Source organism: Protopterus annectens, chromosome 4.part0, assembly GCF_019279795.1.
Source record: "Protopterus annectens isolate FY-2018-M chromosome 4.part0, PAN1.0, whole genome shotgun sequence".
Classification (NCBI taxonomy): Eukaryota; Metazoa; Chordata; order Ceratodontiformes; family Protopteridae; genus Protopterus; species Protopterus annectens.
Window position 1 is genome coordinate 640,042,284 of NC_056733.1, and position 20,493 is coordinate 640,062,776.

General features: G+C 42.6%; 1 protein-coding gene across 3 annotated transcripts in view; it reads right to left on the minus strand.

Annotated features, from left to right (window-relative positions):
• Nucleotides 1-20,493, minus strand: part of LRRC43 (leucine rich repeat containing 43) — a 1,074,258-nt gene that overhangs the window by 212,882 nt on the left and 840,883 nt on the right. For all 3 annotated transcript variants that reach the window (XM_044068605.1, XM_044068603.1, XM_044068604.1), the window contains exon 10: nucleotides 5,043-5,246. In XM_044068605.1, coding sequence (XP_043924540.1) covers nucleotides 5,043-5,246 — 204 coding nt within the window. The remainder of the gene's footprint in view (nucleotides 1-5,042; nucleotides 5,247-20,493) is intronic.

A 20,493-nucleotide genomic window follows, 5' to 3' on the forward strand; every position in this document is an offset into this window, starting at 1 on the left:
CAGTAACAGCAGCCCTGCAAGAGGCCTCTAATGAATCAAAACCACATTGCAAAGTATGTTTTCCAACTTGTTCAGAAGAATGCATTAAATCCTGTAATTCTTTATTTTCCACACAGTCAGGAATCAACATCATTTTCTGTTTAAGCAGTCCAATAACATGTTGCTGATACTTTAACATATGAAACTGGCAGTTTAAAGCCCTAATGGCCAAGGCTGCAGAAGTGTAAACCTTCTTACCCCATCTATCCAGCTTCCTGGAGTCTCTATCAGAAGGGGTAGGATTTTTAGCAGTAGAAGCCTTAATGCCCTTGGGCCCCTGTGAAATAGTCTCTGGATCTGCAATAGGATTTTTAAAAAGGAACTTGTGGGACACAGGGACCCTGTAGAATCTGTCAGGTTTTCTGGGAGCATGTCTAGTACAGGAGGAATATCTAAAGGCCTATGCTGAGGTAGGTGTTGGGAGGGGTGGCCTAATGGTTAAGGTGTTTGCCTTACAAACACAAGGTGCAGGGTTTGAGTCTCACAAGGGATAATTGGCTAAGCTTAAAATGGCTCGCAAGGGCAGTTAGCTTAGTACTAATCTATGAATCTATGAATCTATGAAAAGGAAATCCCTAAGCCTCTTTTTTGAATCAGAAAAATCCTGGCTTCCCCAGTGGAAATGCTCCCTTAGAGTATGTAAGGTTTCCCCAAAAGAAAAATCCTCAGGAGGGGAAGCAGAGGGAATGGAGTCCTCTGCATCAGAATCTTCATAAGTAGATAAGGGCAAATCCAGATAATCAGAAGAAACAGAGACAACAGAATCCTGATCAGAAGATTCATTATCAACTTCAGTCCTAGGCCTCTTAGAGGGGGGGGTTGGCTACCCCTGATTAGAGTTATTAGATCTTCAGCCATTCTTATCATTTGTTTTTTAGGCATAGAGGCCTAAGCATGTGGCCTGAGTGTCGTTTTTTTAGGCATGGATCGAGATTTAGGCCTAAGTAAAGAATGAGACGTCGGTTTAATATGCAAGCCCGTAGGCCTGAATACACCCTCAGAAGCCAGTGTCTGCACAGCGGCTCCTGACCAATCCAAGGCAGAGACATCCGCGGGTTCCATAGTTGAAGCATCCCATGGTATACTCTGAATGGTTCTCAGTAGAGGCCTGCGAATCAGAAGTAGCGGGTATCAGGGGCTGCGAAAGTGCCTCACTGAGTACCGGCGAACTGGCGACTGGCTTAGGAGAAGCGTCATCGGCAGTTTTGGACCTCGGCAGCCTGTCTCTGTCTTTATCTTTGCGTTTTTTCAGAATCCCGGTAGACAGATGGATAACCGATGACATTTCTGGATAATTAAACTGAGAACCGAAATATTTAGAGGCGAAAATATACCGATGATGGATAGTGTGCTGATTAAATAAAGCACAAAACCGACAGCAAGGTACGTCATGGTCAGGGCCTAGGCAAGGAATACAGTATGAATGAAAATCTTTATGAGGTATTTGCTTTCCACAAGTATTGCAATTATTAACTTTTACTGACATCGGTAAGGAGCAAGAAAAAGTTTCCCCAATGGGGTACTTAGCTTTAGTTGAAGACTTCGGTTCTGAAACTCGAAAATGAAAATTTCAGGATCGGCTGACCGGCACTTACGAATTGCTTCTGCTTTGGGCACCGCACGGCAAGAAAGACTGATGTAATGGCATTGGCTGCATGTTTTATACCCCTAACGACCTGATGTCATGGAGGAAGGGACAGCAACCGACGCAGGACCCAAGACTTTGTTAATCAGGCCGACTGAGGGCTACCTGCAAGCAGATAACCCAAATGTAATGACTGCAACAGTGAAACAGGAAGAACATATATATGGTTTCCCGAATTTCAGTAACCCGAGACTATGAAGTCGAACCATTCACAATACCGAAACCCACAATCACGAATCACACAATCACGAACATACATACATCATATATCACATAACACACACACCATTCCACCCACAGCACACAAACCACACAGTCCTACACTACATATAAGCAGGGGAGGTAAGCCGCCCTGTGCCCCCCACACCCCCTACTTATATATACCAACTCCGAGATCGCACATAACATCAATAAAAACCTCATACCACGGCATCCTCCACTCGCTCACACACAAATACACATCACACATACATAAACACCAAGAAATCCAACACTCACACTCACACTTACACCTTCCTACCCTTACCCACACATACAACGTACAAAAACACACACAAATACTCACTCACCTGCAACCTCAGGTGCTATAACACTACATGCAATGTACCGGAAATGCAAAAGCGCGGGTTCGAGATTTTTGAATTCGCTCTTATGCACTTTTGGCATTCTGGATTTTCGGCTTCATGGTCTCGGGTTACTGAAATTTGGGATTTCAGTAATTCGAGATTATGAAGTGTAACTATATATAGATATATATATATATATATATATATATATATATATACACACACACACACACATAGACATAGATATAGATAGATAGACAGATAGATAGATATCACACATGGGGTCAAGATGTCATGTTAGCTGTCGTCATCTCTCTCGATTCAGTCCACACTCCTGCCTGTTCAATAATCAAGCCTGACTCTCGCAGATCTTCTCTCACATAATCCATCCACCTCTTTGCTACACACCCTCATTTCCTATTGCTTACTTCCTGTCTGTCCTAAATCTTCTTCACCAGATTGTCTTCTGCTTTTTTTGCACATGTGCCCGAACCACCACAATATATTTTCTGTTACCTTTCCTGCAATTGGACTCTTTTTCTCATTTCTAGCTTTTTCTCAACTATCTGTCTCACTGCAAACATTGGGTCAGTTGTGCTGCATCCTGATATGAATCTGAATTGCTCATATCCCATCTTACTTTCTACTCCACTGAATATTCATTTATCAATCACCCTCTCCAAAACAAGTGGGAGGTGGGAAGAACCCCAAAGAGACACAGGGAGAGTATGCAAACTCCAAACAGGCATTGGCCGGAGGTCAGGATTGAACCTTGTATGTTGTGCATGGAGAAGACCTTAACCATTACGCCAACTGGTCTCTCTATAATAAAACAGAAAGAAATCAAAAACCTATAGTAATAAAGAGGAAGAGAAGTTCCCAAAGGGATCTTATTTGAGTCTGGATGGAAAAGATTTGACTGTGGGATTCCTACAGCTGGTGCTAAAAGGCAGAACAACTGACTTCTTGTGACAGGGGTTAGGCTTCTCCTGATGGGAGGGGCTTAGCTGACCCCCTATCACAGGGAGTCAGAGATGAGAATTCTGAGATCTGGAAAGCTACCAGTGTGGGTCTGTGTAGGCACAGAACCCATATACCACTAAGGCAGTTTGAATGATGAATGTGGTTGCTTTTAAGTGCCTTAGTATATGTTGGTCTATGTGTTGGGTAAGTACTATGTGTGGTGGGTGTTATGCCTATATTAACAAAAACCTGATTGTTATTTTGAGTGCTTTTATTTGAGAGTTTCACCTCCAGTGACATTGTGTTACTACATCTCTCACATACTGTAGTAATTAGTTGGTTGCCAGCGGACATTCAGAAATTTTTACTTTGTCTTAGGATGCCCATATCTACCAAGCTGGCAGCAGAGAAATTGGGAAAGTGCTCATCTATGGTGTCAGTCAGGTCTTTTTAGGTGAACTACAAAAGGGTGGTACAGCAGGTTAACATGGATGCTGTGAAGGTAGAAACTACATCTAGTCTATCTATGACTGAATTTGTGCATCAGTACTCCTCAGCAAGCATACAAGTTGCTCTTTGTGCAACTGAGTACTGGGTAACGTTACAGGGGAAGTTTCATAGGGAACATTTAGTTCATAAGTGGCTGAGTCTATACAGGGCACTGCTAAACACCACTGCACATCGAGCAGCAGAATTTATGAACTCAAAGAAAACTGACACGTCAACTAAAAAGTCCTATGGCCAATGAAATAGTCTCACTTTGACCCTCCATGTCTGTATGAGCAACAAATCGAGTTTCACAAATGAATGAACCAACTTCTCAGTGACAACTTTGCAGTGTCTTTAGAGGAATCATGTACAACAGCAGCAAGTGAAGTTGCTAGGCTCTTGGAAAAATAATTCCTTCTATGGCCTGGGAAGAACACACTGTCTTTCTGGCAGCAGACTCATATACATCAGGCAAAGCATTCTATTTAAAAAGGAGTTTCTTGGCCCATTCTCACTATCAGATTGAGGATAGAGTAAAACCACTCAAGTTACCTTTCTACTGGTGTACAATCAGGGCATCTACATATATGACAGGATACCTTAGTTCAAGTAGCAATCTAGGCATCAGATGCCTGGCCAATGGGGGGAGTAGAAGAAGAGAACGGAGAGAGTGGTTACTGGTCAGCTCACTTTTTCTAGGAAGAGGGTATGGGGGGGTTCTGTTTCTGCTCACCATTATACTAGTATGCACAACTCACAAAGAATAATGCACATTAAAAGGGCATATGTGAGGGGTGCAAACTCATGGAATGTACTTTACATTAGTTACTGTTATTGTTTTAGACTTCCTTCCTTCCAAATGAATCATGTATTCCTGAGACCTCTGCAGGTTAAAGGAAAGTAACAGTCTAAAGGAACGGCCCTGAATACTGTTGTTTGGAACAGAGCACTGCAGCAAAATTTTAAGAAAGTAATAAAGGATGGCACTACCATTATTCTCTTGGTAAGAGTAGAGATTATAGTTTTGGTCTTAGTAACAAGAAGGAACAATCTGCAAGACGCAGCAGTTTAAGCAGATACAGAGGAAATGGGAACTTAATATGACTGCTACGAAGTTCTAGAAGAAATGTAATATAAAAAAATATTTTTAACATCAGTTTTAAGTCTTTTAGGTTTCTGCATTTCCTATTCAGGCTTTTAGCATTTATACATACCTTCCTTTCCCCAGTCTCTGCAGATACAGTGAAAACTCAGCTTTTAGTCAGTGTTGCATTTCTAGTTACCATGCTTAAACTATATTTTCACTGAAATAAATTCTGAGTAAATAAGGACTGCCATACCTTTTTATCTAATGGAAGTGGTGCTTTCTCTGTTTGCTCAGTGCTAATAATGCCAAAATCACACACAGTCTTAAAAACATAGTCCCCTGAAATGAGATTCTCTAGTTTTATAAAAAGAGAGCCCAGTTCTCTCACGATAGGTGGATCATGGCGAAGTTCTACCGAGGCATCTTTCTTTTTCTTTTTTGCACTGCCTCTACCACCCTGAAAAACAAGAAAAGTGGATTAATAGTAAAACAAACAATGCAATAATCGTATTTGCCACTTTCTATTTAAAAATGAATGCAGGACAGACAAAAAATTAGAAAAATGTACTGAAAAGTGGAATACCAGTAAAACAAACAATGCAATAATTTTATTTTCCCATTTCCTATTTATAAAAAGAACACAGGACAGACAAAAAATAGAAAATGTACTGATTTTTTGATAAATTTAATTCCATTGAAATAAGTTTTCAAAAAAAGATGTCTTTATAAAATACCAACATACATTCACAACTGCCCTGAGGTACAATGAGAATAGTGCAGAAACTTTGAAAACTGCCTCTTTAATTGAACCACATACATTAGAAATCAATGCAGTTAGCGGACTACTGGCAAAACTGTTGCAAAGGCTAGTAGTACAGTGTGGTAAGACACATGTATGAAGTTAACTTTAGCACTTGGAAGTACACTCTTTTTTCATAGCTGGTGCCTTAATTGCTTTGCTGTGATTATAAACAAAGTGAACTAAGAAATAATTTGCAAAATAAGGTGCAGCTTTTTGACTGAAAACAAGTTAAGAACAACAGTGTAAGATCTTCATCACAAAAAAAAATCATTGAATCACACAGACTTACTTATGGGCACTGCCCTGTCAATGACCAACGCTATCAGCCAGAAAGGAAAGCAGTCAGCCCCTCCGAGTGAATGTGTTGCTTTTTAAGCAGCATCATGCTCTACATCACTTATTTTTGTTGTTGACATATATAAGAAAAATCCCTACAAGAACTATAACCACAAACAAATGTTTGTAATAACAATAAAATCTACTCCAGTGTAATCTGCAAAGAATAATATAAATTTGGAAAAAGTGGCATAATGAGGAGGTTAGGTAGAAAGGGATGACTCATCAGCAGGCACCTACTGTCACTATTATAATAACCGCCTCACACAGCTGCACTGTCCTCTTCATCATAGATGTCTGCCAGTGTATATGCTGTGGCTCATGACAACAAGATGAAGAAGGTAGCATAAATAACACATATAGTACAGATGAGGCAAATCTGCCCTAGATAAGTGTTGATAATCCAGTCTGTAATGCTGAAATGGATTGCAATATACATACACGAACACACACACACACATTATATATATATATATATATATATATATATATATATATATATATATATATATATATACATACAGAAGCCCACATTGCAGCTTTATAAATATCTTAAGTAGGGGTACTTATGTGAAATAAAAAGCAATGCATTTTCCTGGCCAGTTTCCTTGACAGTTGCAGTGAATGGTGGAAGGCACCCTTTAAATTAGTCTCTCTTCTGTACCCTTCCCTAACTATACCTGCTCTACCACAAGCCTTTCTCTCTTCCAGTCCATCCTAATTGCTTCATCCCATGACCTCCATGCCTGTCTGATGTCTGCCTGTCTTCCAGATGCTAAGTTCAAACTCTGCAGCTGCCCAGGTCCATCCTTAATGTATCAGGCTGACCCACACATTATTTTCTTCAGTCTCCCTAATTTGCTACATTAGAAGAGTGGTTTACTGTTAAAGACTTGAGCAAGAAAAATGAGTTGGTTATAAAACCAATGGACAAATGGGCAACATTGTAGTTATGTCTGAGTTTGGCTACAAGACCAGGTGTTTTAAGATTTTAAACAACAAAACGAATGCATGCACTTGGATGAAAATCCTATAGGCCAGGTCCAAGAGAATCATACAGATCCTAGATTTAAGTAAAATGCTACCAGAAGATTGCTGTTGTTACGGAGCACTCACCATAACTAGGCATCTGTGTTATCCAGTTTCATTCTTCCTCAACATGTGGGTTCAGATCCGATCCTCGGATCCAACTCGGCCGTATATTCCAGACATCAGATCCAGCTCTCAAGCTCCTTCCTTTAGCCATAATGCCCCATTCCATCCCCATTACCTCAGATAAGGTTTAATGCCATACAGTATATCTCTATTGTTAAACAGAGACAAGTATAGCTGATAGAGAAAGGAAGGGCTCAAACCCGGAACTGTGGGCTCCAAATAAAGTCAAATAGGTTTCTCCAGAGAAAATGAATGGGAGGGAGGTTAAGGAAGAATGAAAACAGACAACACAGATGCCTAGTTATGGTGACTTTTAAATCTGATGTAGTTATTTTCATTCTTTCTCAATGTATGGGACAGAAACTCCAGCTATGTTAATCTTGGGTGGCCCTCATGGAAGAATATTCTGGAGTACCGCCGAATCAAAGGCGGCTCTGTTTCTAGAAATAATATCCAATTTGTAATGAGTAACAATAGTATGAACAGTGGACCATGTAGCTGCAGTGCAAATATCATGAATCTATGTTCTTGACCAAAAAGCAGATGATATAGCCATGAATCTGGATGAGTGAGCCTTGGGAGGTTTAGGTAATGTCATGCCTTGTTGATGATAAATCCAAGAAATACAGTCTGTAATCCATTTGAACAGAGTGACTTTAGAGACTAGACAACCCAGGTTTTTTTGGTGAAAAAAAAACAAAGAGTTGATCTGATTTTCTAAATTGTTCCATAATTTTCTGTGTGCATAAGAAAATGCAGCATGTACTTTCCTTTATTAAAAATATTTGGAAAGAAAACTAGAAAGCGACTGGATTAGCTAATGTTATTTTCAGAAGCCACTTTAGGTAAAAAAGAACAGTTAATCCGTAAGAAAATCTTATCCTTATTATGAAAAATGACGTATACTGTTTTTAAAGAGAGAACCTGTAGTTCAGATTTTCTCTTTGCAGAAGTGATGGCTACTAAGAAGACTGTTTTCCATGAAAAGAATTTTAAATCAATTTTAGCTGAAGGTTCAAAAGGTTTCTGTGTTAGACCCTTAGTACAACTATCAGATCCCAAGGTGGTAAGGGATCCTTTATCAGAGAACTTAGTAGAAAAGTAACTTTCACAAAGGCTTTGCATAATTTAGATGAAGCCAGGGGAAAAATTTCTGTTCCCTGTATGAAAATTAGAAATTGTTGCCAGTTGAAGTTTAACTGCAAAGAAACTTGTCCTTTAAAAAGAGTTGTCAAAACTTGGAGAATCACAGAAAGTGGGGCAGAGAAAGTGTCACGTTCATTACTCAAAGCAAAGAGGGAAAATCTTATCCATTTGCTTTTTTATACTTTTTTGATATATTCTTGTTGAGAAGTCAAAATGATGTCACATACAGGGGAAGAGAGCCTGGGCTGTCAAACCATCACTGGAAGTGTAGTAAACATGCAGTTAATCCGAGGGTCTGTATGTTGGGATGCTGGATCCCTGAAGGATGAGAGAGGAGATCCAGAGATGGCTCCAGTATCCATGGAGGATAAACGAAGGTGAGACCATAGAAAGGAGAACCACACTTGTCAAGGCGAGAAAGGGGCAATGAGGATTACTGAGCTCTTCAGCTGACTTGCTTTCTGTAGAAATTTGGAAATCAATGGGAAAGGGGGATAAGCATAAAGAAGACCCGAGGGCCAAGCATGGACTAGAGTATCTCTCTGTGATTCCCCCTGAGGGGGGAATAAAAGCAAAGTACCTGTTGCACTTGATATTATGGGGAGTCTCAAACAGGTCGCAGTAAAGTTGTCCCCAATGACAGAAGATCATTTCCACTACAGACTGATTCAGAGACCAATCTGGAGGCATCAAAATGGACCTGCTTAGCTTGTCTGCTAGTATGTTGGTTTCCCCAGTATGTGCACTGCAGTTAGAAAATGGTCTGATGAGATCACCCAGTTTCACACTCTCATGGCCTCTCTGCAAAGAGGATAAGATCAAGTTCCTCCTTGTTTGTTGATGTACCAGACTACAGACATGCTGCCAGTCTGAACTGCAATAGTTACTAGGTGGAGAGTATCTTGTGAAGCTTGCAATGCAAATAGAACTGCTCTCATCTCTAGAACATTGATATGCAAATTGGTCTCTTAGGGAGACCACATGTTTTGGACAGTTTTTCCCAAGAAATGTCCCCCCAGTTGAGAAGTGTCCATTGTCACTGTAGCCATCAATGTTTGTAGAACAAAAGGTGGGCCTAGATGAATATCATCTGATTGGATCCATCAGTAGATGTGCTGTTTGCAAATTGGAGTAAGCTTGACTGGAAAAGATAGGGGTTGGTTATTGCAGAATGAACCACTGCACAGCTGGAGTCCATTGGAGAACACACATAAAGAAACTTGCCAAAGGAAGTAGTACAATAGCTGCTGCCATGGAACCTAGTGCATGAAGTACTGATCTTGCTGAAGGAGATGGCTGTGAAAGAAGAAGATGAACTTGACTTTTGATAGTGAAAATGTGATGAGGAGGTAGAGATGCTAGCTGTTTTGTCATATCCAGAAGTGTACCAATAAACTCCAGGCTCTGGACTGGTGTTAGGTTTGACTTGGCATAGTTTATCGTTATACCCAATGACTTGCAAATCTGGAGCAAATAGTCCCTGGCATGCAGAAGGAGATGCTTAGATGGGGCAGTGAGACATCAATTGTCTAGATATGGAAACACTTAGAATCCTTTTAGTCTCAAGTGAGCTGCCATCACTGCCATACATTTGGTAAACACCCTGGGGGCTGTGAGGAGACCAAAGGGTAGGGCTCTGAATTGGCAATGACTGGCTCCCAGCCAAAGGCAAAAATATCTTGTGGATCGCCTGTCTATTTCGATGTGATAATACGCATCCTGAAGATCTGTTAAGCACATCCAGTCATCCTTGTAAAGAAAAGGTAGAATGGACTGTACCATGACTATTCAGAGTTCTTCATGTATTGATTCAAACTGCTTAGATCCAAAATGGGTCTGAGGTCCCCTGTTTTCTTGGGCACTAAAAAGAAGCATGAATAAGTTCTGAATCTTATTTGGTCTGGTGGGACCTTTTAGATGACTCTTTTTTCCAGTTTGTTATGCCTGTCTGCCATGGCCCTAGGATTAAAGCTACAACAAACTTTACATGCAGTGTCTAAATGTTCAGGACCAAGATAATACTTAGACTCCTTGTTGGCATCTGAATTAGGGATTTTGTGCCCACAAGAAGTGCATATTTTAAATCCAATCAGCTTATCTGACATGCTAAATATAAGCAAGTAAGACAAATAACTTTTTTTTTTTTTTTTTTAAGAAAAGAACAGAAATAGTAAGGAAAAGTTGAATATACTCCTAACGAACTTCAAAAACTAAGAGGGAGGATGACTGAGTTAGAGAAAAATCTTTAAGAGAAGCAAAATAACATTTTTAAACTCACAAAAAACACTATGGTAACTCGAGAGATTAACCTATGTCTGTTCACGATGGCGGTCAATGAAATTGGGGTAATGGACATTGAATAGGACATTATGGGTAGAGGAAGGACCTCGAGAGCTGGATCCAAAGTTTGTAATATGCAGCCTAGTCAGATCCGAACCCATACATTAAGGAACAATGAAAAGGGCAACATCAGATTAACATGTTTCAAAGACATGTCAAAGACCTCAGACAAAGATTGGCCTGATTACTGATTCATTTTTATAGCCAGAAGTGAAGAGACTATCATCATATTTGAATGACTTTGGACATCATCTAGGATTTAAAACAACTTTATCTGGGACTGGAATTACTTTTGGTCACTCTAGCTGTTTTATTTTACTTCATTTAAATGTGTTTACTGGAACAGAACACTGATAAAACAATAACGAATTACAGGCCCAGCCCAGGTAACATCATAATGTAACAAAACAATGTACAGATAACATTGGTTTACATTTGAGTAAAGATACAAAATCGGACAAACAATGTATACAGTGAAAATCTAACAAGCCAACTATATTAACAGTTATAGAAGTGGAAAAAAGGGATAATAGAGTTAAAGTAGAAGTTTGGAGAATAGAGCTAAAGTAGAAGTTTGGAGAATAGAGTTAAAGTAGAAGTTTGGAGAATAGAGTTAAAGTAGAAGTTTGGAGAATAGAGTTAAAGTAGAAGTTTGGAGAACAGAGTTAAAGTAGAAGTTTAATTGCTGGAGACTTGGGTAGTAGCTGCTATGTTAGGAAGGCTAATAGTGACCATTAAGATGAAAGACGGGATCAGATTGTGTGCGGTGCATTTAGAGCAGTAATGGTGTGGTAAGCTGAATCACAGTTTAGGATGAGTGAGTTATTCACATGGATCAAGTATGTGGGAGGTAAGGTACTAAGTAGCTGGAGATACTGGTTTAGGTGTCATGTCCTTTAGATAAAGAAGTTATATCTTACCATAATGTTCCATCTCTGTTGTTGATCTTCACTAATCTTTGACAGTGGGCTCGGTTCCGAGCCTTGGAACTGATTCAGCCATTTATTCCAGCTCGCACCTTCCAAGCTCACGAGCCAGGCACTACCCATAATGCTCCTCTCAAAATTACCTCAGATTGAGTTTACCCAACATAGTAGTAGACAGACAAGCAGAAATTATACTCAAAATAACAGACATAATAGTCAGAGACCAGATATGTGTCCTTCATTTGAAGCTAGCTACAGAAAATCCAGTCCACTAAGAGTCTCAGGTTGGGGGGAAGGAAGGGGTGGAGATGTCAAGGATTGGTGAATATCAACAACAGAGATGTAACGTTATGATAAGAAATAACTTCTTTATCTGATGTTGTTAATCTTCACTCAGTCCTTGACAGTGGGACAGAGTCCCCAGCTACTTTAGTCTTGGGCGGTCTCATGCAAGAATATTCCTAAGCACCATCAAGCCGAATGATGCCCGCCCCCTCAAGACCTGATCTAATTTGTAGTGAGTGATAAAGATATGAGGAGATGACCAAGTGGCTGCTGCACAGATATTGTCCCAAGGTGCTCTGGCATAAAAAACTCCAGAAGTTGTGATCACTCTCGTTGAATGGGCTTTAACTGGACATGAATGTTGGTGCCCTCTAGAATGACAGATGAAGGTTAAGCAGTCTCTAAGCCATTTGGCCAAGGTAAGCTTTGAAACTGGATTACCTAACGAGATAGAGGAGAATGACACAGATAATTGGTCAGACTTTCTAAAATCATTTGTTCTGTGAAGATAAAAATGTAATTGTCAGTGAACATCTAGTAAGTGAAGGGCATACTCCTCTTTATTAGAAAAATTAGGGAAGAAGGCTGGCAATTGTAGAGTTTGGTTAATATAAGATTCTGAAACATCCTTTGTTTGGATTTGTCCTAAGGGCAACCCTTTCTTTGAGAAATATTAAATAGGGAGGTTTGCAGGATAAGGCCTGAAGTTCAGATACTCTTCTGGCAGATGTAATAGCCACCAAAAAAAGAAGTTATGTCCTTACCATAACGTTCCATGTGAGTTGTTCATCTCGCCTTTTTGTTCTTACACGTGGGTCGGAGCCGATCCCTTGGCTCCGAATCGGCCGCTTTCAAGCTCAAACTCTCAGAGAAGCTCGAGACCTAGTGTATATCCCATGATGCTCTACTGTGAATCCCCAGATCTAGTATGCTGCAACCAAGACAGCCTACAGGAATAAATGAAACTATAGTGTCTACCTATGAAGGTAGCTAAAAGATTGTAGATAGGAAAAACAGAATATGCAATACAGACTGACAACTTGACCAATCTACCAAGGCAACCATCCTGTTCGACTGGAAGGGAAGGTGGGTGGGAATGTAAGAACAAAAAGGCGAGATGAACAACTCACATGGAATGCTATGGTAAGGACATAACTTCTTTATGTGAAGTTGTTCTATCTCGCCGTTTTGTTCTTACACATGGGTAGCGTCCAGAGCACCCTGATCCTGGGTGGCTCACGGGAGAACATTCCTGAGCACAGTAGAACCAAAGGTAGACCTGTCCCCAGAGGTCGTATCCACTTTGTAATGAGTGATAAACGTGTGAGGTTTTGACCACGTGGCAGCTGCACAGATGGTATCTAAGGGTAATCGAGCTGCATGAGCTAATGACGTAGAAACAGCTCGTGTCGAGTGGGCCTTGACGTTAGATTCTAATGGCTGACTAGTGGAAGCATAAATGGATTTGATGCAGTCAGAGAGCCGCTTAGACAATGTGATTTTTGATACTGCAAAACCTTTCTTATTTTCTGCGTAAGAGACAAAAAGTTGATCCGATTGTCTGAAATCTTTCGTTCTATCTAGATAGAACCTCAGTTGTCTGTGTACATCAAGTTTGTGTAACATATATTCAAGTCTGTTGGTATGGTGCCTGAAGAAGGTTGGAAGCTCAATGGACTGATTTAAGTTAGCTTCTGAACAGACCTTGGGAAGAAAGGTAGGATTAGTCCTAAGGGAGACTCTGTCAGGATGAAAAATCAAATATGGGGGTTTGGAGGACAAGGCTTGAAGTTCGGAGACCCTATGTGCAGATGTAATGGCTACCAGGAATATAGTTTTCCAAGATAGGAACTTTAAGTGACACGATGAAGCGGGTTTGAAGGGGGCGAGCATCAATTGGGATAAAACCAGATTCAAATTCCAGGGAGAGACAGGATGTCTGATAGGTGGTCTGAGATGGTGGGTTCCTTTTAAGAATGCTTTACATAGTCTATGCGACATGATGTTAGACCCATTAAACCCCACATGGAAATTGGAAATAGCTGCCAATTGGACTCTAATGGTGGCAGCTGCTGTGCCATTATGGAACACGGAAGATAAGAACTCTAAGATGATATGAAGAGGTGCTACATAAGGATCCATGTCATGTTGAGAGGCCCAGTGAACAAACCGTTTCCATTTGCTATTGTATAGCTTCCTGGTAGATAGTTTATGAGAGGAAACTATAATATGCTGGACCGCAGAAGACAAATCTCGAGACCTGGCTAATGTGGGAATTGGAGCAGCCAAGCTGTCAGTTTTAGGGAGGTGAGGGAGGGATGAAGAACTCCCGACGAATGAGTCAGAAGATCCGGCACTGGGTCCAGGATCCATGGTTCTTCCACTTGATACTTCCGCAGGAAGGGGAACCAAATCTGTCGAGGCCAAGATGGGGCTATCAATATCACAGTACTTCCCAGACTTTTGGCTTTCTGTATGAATCTGGGAATTAGGGGTATTGGCGGAAAGGCATATAAGAGGCCCGGGGGCCAATCGTGTATGAGTGCGTCCCTTGGTTTGTTCCCCAGTGCAGGATAAAGGGCAAAGTAGCTGCTGCATTTGGCGTTCATTGGAGATACAAATAGGTTGCAGCAAGGCTGGCCCCATCTGCAGAAGATCTCTTCCGCCACCTTCTGTTTGAGAGACCACTCATGAGGCAACAGCATGGCTCTGCTTAGTCTGTCCGCTATCACGCTGGATGACCTCGGGATGTGCATTGCTATCAGAAAGCATCTGGTGGATACAGCCCACTGCCAAATTCTTAGGGCCTCCCGGCATAAGGCGGTATGATCTGGTTCCCCCTTGCTTGTTGATATACCAGACTACCGACATATTGTTTGTCTGGATAGCAATTGTACCTAGAGGAAGAGAATCGTGAAAGTGTTGCAACACTACGAACACCGCTCTCAGCTCTAGGACATTTATATGCAAATGTGTTTCCATGACTGACCAAGTGCCTTGGGCAGTCTTTCCCTGAAATAGCCCCCCCCCCCACCCTATCAGGGAAGCATCCGTGGTCACTGTGGCTGTGGATTGGGGAAGAACAAAGGGACGTCCGATTATCACTTGGTCGCTGTTCAACCACCAATTGAGATCCTTCTTGCAAAGATTCGTAAGTCGGATCTCATGTGACATGGGCAAACGTTGGTAAGACCATTGCGCGAAGAGTAGCCACTGGAGTATTCGCATGTGCATGCAACCTAATGGAACTGCTATCAGTGTGGCTGCCATTGTGCCTAAAAGCTGCAGTATTTGGGATGTAGGAGCTTTGTTCTGGACCAACAGGCTGGACAGCTGATTTTTTAGAGATACGATTCTTGATTGGGGCAACGTGATCCTTGCATTAACGGTGTCCAGCTCTGCCCCTATAAATGTAATATGCTGCGAGGGCGATAACGCATATTTTTTTAAGTTTAGGGTTATACCCAACTGGGAACAAAGGTTTATGGTGTAGTCTCTTGCTTGTATTAGTTGATGCCTGGAGAGGGTGGTGTGGAGCCAGTCGTCCAGATATGGAAACACCTGGAATCCCAATCGTCTCAGGTGAGCCGTGACCACTGCCATACATTTGCTGAACACTCTGGGGGCTGTGGTGAGTCCAAAGGGCAGGGCTCTGAATTGGTAAGAAACGCAGGTGATCTCTGGATGCTCTGTCCATTTTGATGTGGTTGTAAGCATCCTTGAGATCTATAGAGCACATCCAATCGCCCATTGCTAAGAATGGGAGAATTGATTGCAGCGTGACCATCCGGAACTTCTCCTTCTTGACGAAGGTGTTGAGCTTGCTGAGGTCTAGTATGGGCCTCCAGTCCCCTGTTTTCTTTGGAACTAAAAAGAACCTTGAGTAAGTTCCGGATCCTATTTGGCCCGCCGGGACTGGCTGGATGACTCTTTTGTCTAGCAGGTTTTGAATTTCTATGGCTGCTAGTTCTCTCAGACTGGGTGGAATGTCTGGGATCCTTGTACCCATGGGGGGGGGGGGGGGGTTGTAAAGGGAATGTAGTAACCTCTGGCAATGATGCTTTTTACCCAAGAATCCATTGTAATGCTTAGCCAGGCATTTGGGTACAAAGCCAAGTGACCCCCGACTGCCTACAGAGTAGGACAGCTGGGCCTCCTTTCAGGAACACTGATAGGGCTTCCCAGAGAACTGTTCACTGTCGCCCTGGTTTTGCGGACCGCCTCTGCCGTTTGGATGGCGTCTTCCATTTTTGCCCCCTCCTCTGCCTCTAGAGGGGGTATCAGTAGGTCTGTTTTGGAAACTTCCTTGGGGTTTCCGGAACTGCATTTTCCCACTTCGTTGCCCTTTGGGGTACGGTCTACTTGGAGTGGAAAAACAGACTCCAACGACAGACAGAGCCTTTCCTTCTTGTTCACACCTAGTAAGTGTCTCCTTAACTTTGGGTCTGAACAAGGTGGATCCATCGAATGGGGTGTTGACGAAGGAAGATTGAAAGGCTTCCACAAAGGAACAAAGGCGCATCCAGGACTGTCTCCAAAGAGCTATCACTGAGCCTGCCACCCTACTCGATCCATCGGCAGCATAAGAAATGAGTCGCATGGATGAGGTTTACTATGGAATTGAGGGTGTTGAGTTATGCAGTCACCTTCTCAGAAACTGCATCAGCTGTGTTACCCTGGAGAGTATCTCCCAGCTCTTTGAGGAGATCTCATTGAAGACAGGTAAAATGTGTCAGGTAGTTGAGCGATCTCATGGAAAATGCCGCAGAACTAAATATGCATTTCCCATATCTGTCCATAGTCCTAGAATCTCTATTAGGAGGATGGACAGCAGAAGAGGTTTCCAACATCTCTTTCTTGGTGGCCGCCGCCACCACCATGGCATCAACTGGGACTCCCTTTGTTAGAAAGGCCTTATCAGTAGGGAAAGTAATGAACTTGTTGGGTCTCCGAGGGACCGGTTCCACTGAATCAGAGGACTCCCACGTCCTTCGAGCAACCAGCTCCATCAGTTCATCGAGGGGCGGAGTAACCTAGGAGGTGGATGGTTGAGATCCAAAGGCCTTCAGGAGGACCGACTCATCCTCAGTAGGGGCAAGGGACTGCCAATCACCCCTCTGCCTTAAGATTTCCAATATGTCTGCAAATGAGACATCCTCTGAGGGGGATCGTAGGGGACCCTTCTGATTCCTCCAAGTCGGTATCTGATGTCAGGGATTCCTGTGGGGAATCCATTTGCCTCCTCTTGCACAATCTCTTCTTAGGTACTTCATCGGTGGGAGCGTCCGGTGAAGTCCATAGAGAGGAGGGGCCACCCAATGGGGATACCTGAGGCCCTGGATCTCGACGCTTGGTGGGGATCTGCGGGGAAGAGGTAGAACGAGGCCCTTTAGGGGGAGGGGAAGACAGATCTGAGGAGGTAGTGGTCTTAGCAGACATGACCTTCCTCATGGCATCGAAGGCACCAGAATGTCCGAGAAGTCCGTCGGCTCAGAAGAGGCCAGCAGCTCTCCCTGAGTCGAGACCCCCCGCTCCAATCCATAGGACGGAGCTGAGGCCACCTGTGCTGAAGTCCCGAGTGGAAGGGTCGGAACCGAGGTATCGGTTCAACTCTCCCCCCTGGAGCCAGTGAGGGACTGTCGGCCCCGAGATTCCCCGGTCGGAACCGAGGAGATCAAGGTCGATGGAGCCGAGGGAGGTGGATCAAACCTCAGCTCCGAAGGCTCTACCAACATCGGTTCTGCCTGCCCCGGCTCCGAAAGCTAGATTGGCTTTGGAGGAGGAGGTGGAGAAGTTATGGCTGGGGTTTCAGGCTTCAAAGTCGAGTGGCTTGAAGCAGACAGTATTTTGGCCAGGGCCGGGTTCTCTAAGAGCCTCTTGACCACTCGGTCCAGATCCACATCAGAAAGCCTCGAAGAATGTGTCGAGGGATGGGTCGAAAGAGCTGAAGATGGAACCGATTGAAGAATTGGAGACTGAGGAGTCTCCAATATCGGTTCCACAACTGGGCTCTGAGGTAGAGGATCGATACACGGCTCCAAGGCCTGTGGAGCCGATGCACGAACCATACCAGAGGAACTCGGAGTCGATGACTTGGGCTCCAAGGATCCCTTGGAAGACTTCAACCCCTTTGAAGCCTTGGAAGAGAGGTCAGCCTTGTCTAAGGTAGCCTGAAAATCAGGCTTCAGGAGTCCTCTATCTACCAGCTTCCTCCGCCTTTTCAAGAGAACCCTGGCACTAAAGGAGTGGCAGATAGAGCACACCTCTTGTAGGTGTACAGAACCTATACAGTAGACGCAGGTGGAGTGGTTGTCTGTAACAGACATTTTTTGACCACACTCACACCTTTTAAACCCTGATCTTTGTTTCTCTGACATTTTAAATAATTCAGGTCCTTGAATTTTTAGTCTAAGAAAATTAGTTACTTTTAACTACAACAACACACTAGTATTAACTACGTTCCTACAGAATATATATATATATATATATATATATATATATATATATATATATTTATAAATACACTAAATATCTAATATTAACTACTCACACTAGATATATAATGCACACAAGATTATATAAGAAGATAACACACAAACACAATAGCTGACAGAGCCCTGTCACGCCCAAGAAAGAGAGGCCTAAAGCCCTGAAGAAAAAACTTTTTAGAAATCCTAAACAAGTTATACTAACAGGCAAAAACCTTAATACTATAAAGAAGGTTGAAATCTAAGTATGTGTAATACTAATTTAAAGACAAAAAATCCTAATAATATAAGAAATTTTAAATCACTGGCCCGAGCTTCCTCCGACGAGCTGTTGATCCATTGCAGCGGCAAACTAGATCTAGGGATTCACAGTAGAGCATCATGGGATATACACTAGGTCTCAAGCTTCTCTGAGAGTTTGAGCTTGAAAGCAGTCGATTCAGAGCCGAGGGATTGGCTCCGACCCACGTGTAAGAACAAAACGGCGAGATAGAACAACTTCACATATAAAGTTTCCCAAGACAAATATTTTAAGTCACAAGTCACTGATGGTTCAAAAGGGTTCATAGTAAGGGCCTGAAGAGCTAAAGTTAGATCCCAAGGAGGAATGGGTTCCTTAAATGGAGGTCTTAACATTAGGAGACCCTTTAAAAATGCTTTACAAAGTTTGTGTGACATTAAAGATGCACCATTAAGACCTATATGAAAGTTCGAATTTGCCGCTAGGTGAACTTTAATTACTGAAGCAGAAGAACCAGATTGGTAAAAGACAGCTAGAAAATCCAAAACCTTATGAAAAGGACTCATATAAGGGTCTAGTCCATTGTCAAGGGCCCAGTTAACAAATTTTTTCCATTTACTTTGATGCAGCTTCCTAGTAGAAGGTTTGTGATGAGTGGCAGTAATTTGTCAGACAGGAGAAGAAAGGGAAGGATGCCTGGCAATCATGGGAATTGGAGAAGCCATGCAATGAGCTTGAGATGTTGGAGATTCAGATGAACCATGCCCTTTAGATGAAACAGCAGATCTGGAGCTGGGTCCAGATTCCATGGTTTCCGAAGAAGATGAGGCCAAAGGAAGGGAAATCAAGCTTGTCAAGGCCAGAATGGGGCAATGAGAATTACTGAATTTTCCATCCTCTTGGCTTTCTTTAGGAACTGTGGTATCAGGGGAGTTGGGGGAAAGGCATAGAGAAGACCAGGGGCCTATCGTGGAGGAGAGCATCTTTGGATGACTTTCCCAAAGGGGGGATTAGGGCAAAATAACTTCTGCACTTGTTGTTCAGAGGAGAGGCAACGAGATCATTGCAAGCTTTGCCCCAGTAGTATAAAATCTTGTTCGCCACTACAGGATTGAGAGACCACTCGTGAGGCTTGAGGATAGCTCTGTTCAGCTTGTCCACTATTACGTTGGAGCTCCCTGGGATGTGCATTGCTGTGAGAAAGGGGTTGGAAGAAATCGCTCATTGCCAAAGTCTGAGGGCTTCTCGACACAATGGGTAAGATTTGGCTGTCCTTGTTTGTTGATGTACCAGATGACCGACATTGTCTGTCTGAATAACTACTGTCCCTAGAGGAAGGACATCTTGGAATGCTTGCAATGCTAACAGCAATGCCCTCATCTCACTAATGTGCAAGTTGGCCTCTAGTTGGGACCACTTGCCTTGGACTGTCCTTCCCAGATAACGCCCCCCACCCCCCAATCTGGGAAGCATCCATTGTCACTATGGCTTGGGGCTGGGGAAAAATGAATGGCCAACCCAAGAAAATCTGATCAGAATGGAGCCACCATGTGAGATCTTGTTTGCAGCGACTGGTAATTAAGATTAGATGAGACATTGGTAGGTGCATCAGATACCATTGGGAAGCTAGTAACCATTGCAAAATTCACATGTGATACCTTGCTAGGAGAACAAGAGTGATCGATGCTGCCTTGGACCCTAATGTTTGTAGGACAAGTCTTGCTGGAATCCTTTTGCTTTGTAGAATTCACCTGACTTGTGAGCAGATACACTGAAGTATTTCTGGAGGGAGTGAGACAATTCCTGAAACAGTGTTTAAACGGGCTCCAATAAATTCTAATTGCTGAACAGGTTGCAAGCTTGACTTCTCAAAATTTATGGTTATGCCTAGAGATGTACAGAGATGTAGAGTAAAGTCTCTTGCCCATTCTAACTGATGCCTGGTCGTAGCAGTAAGGAGCCAGTCATCGAGGTAAGGAAATACT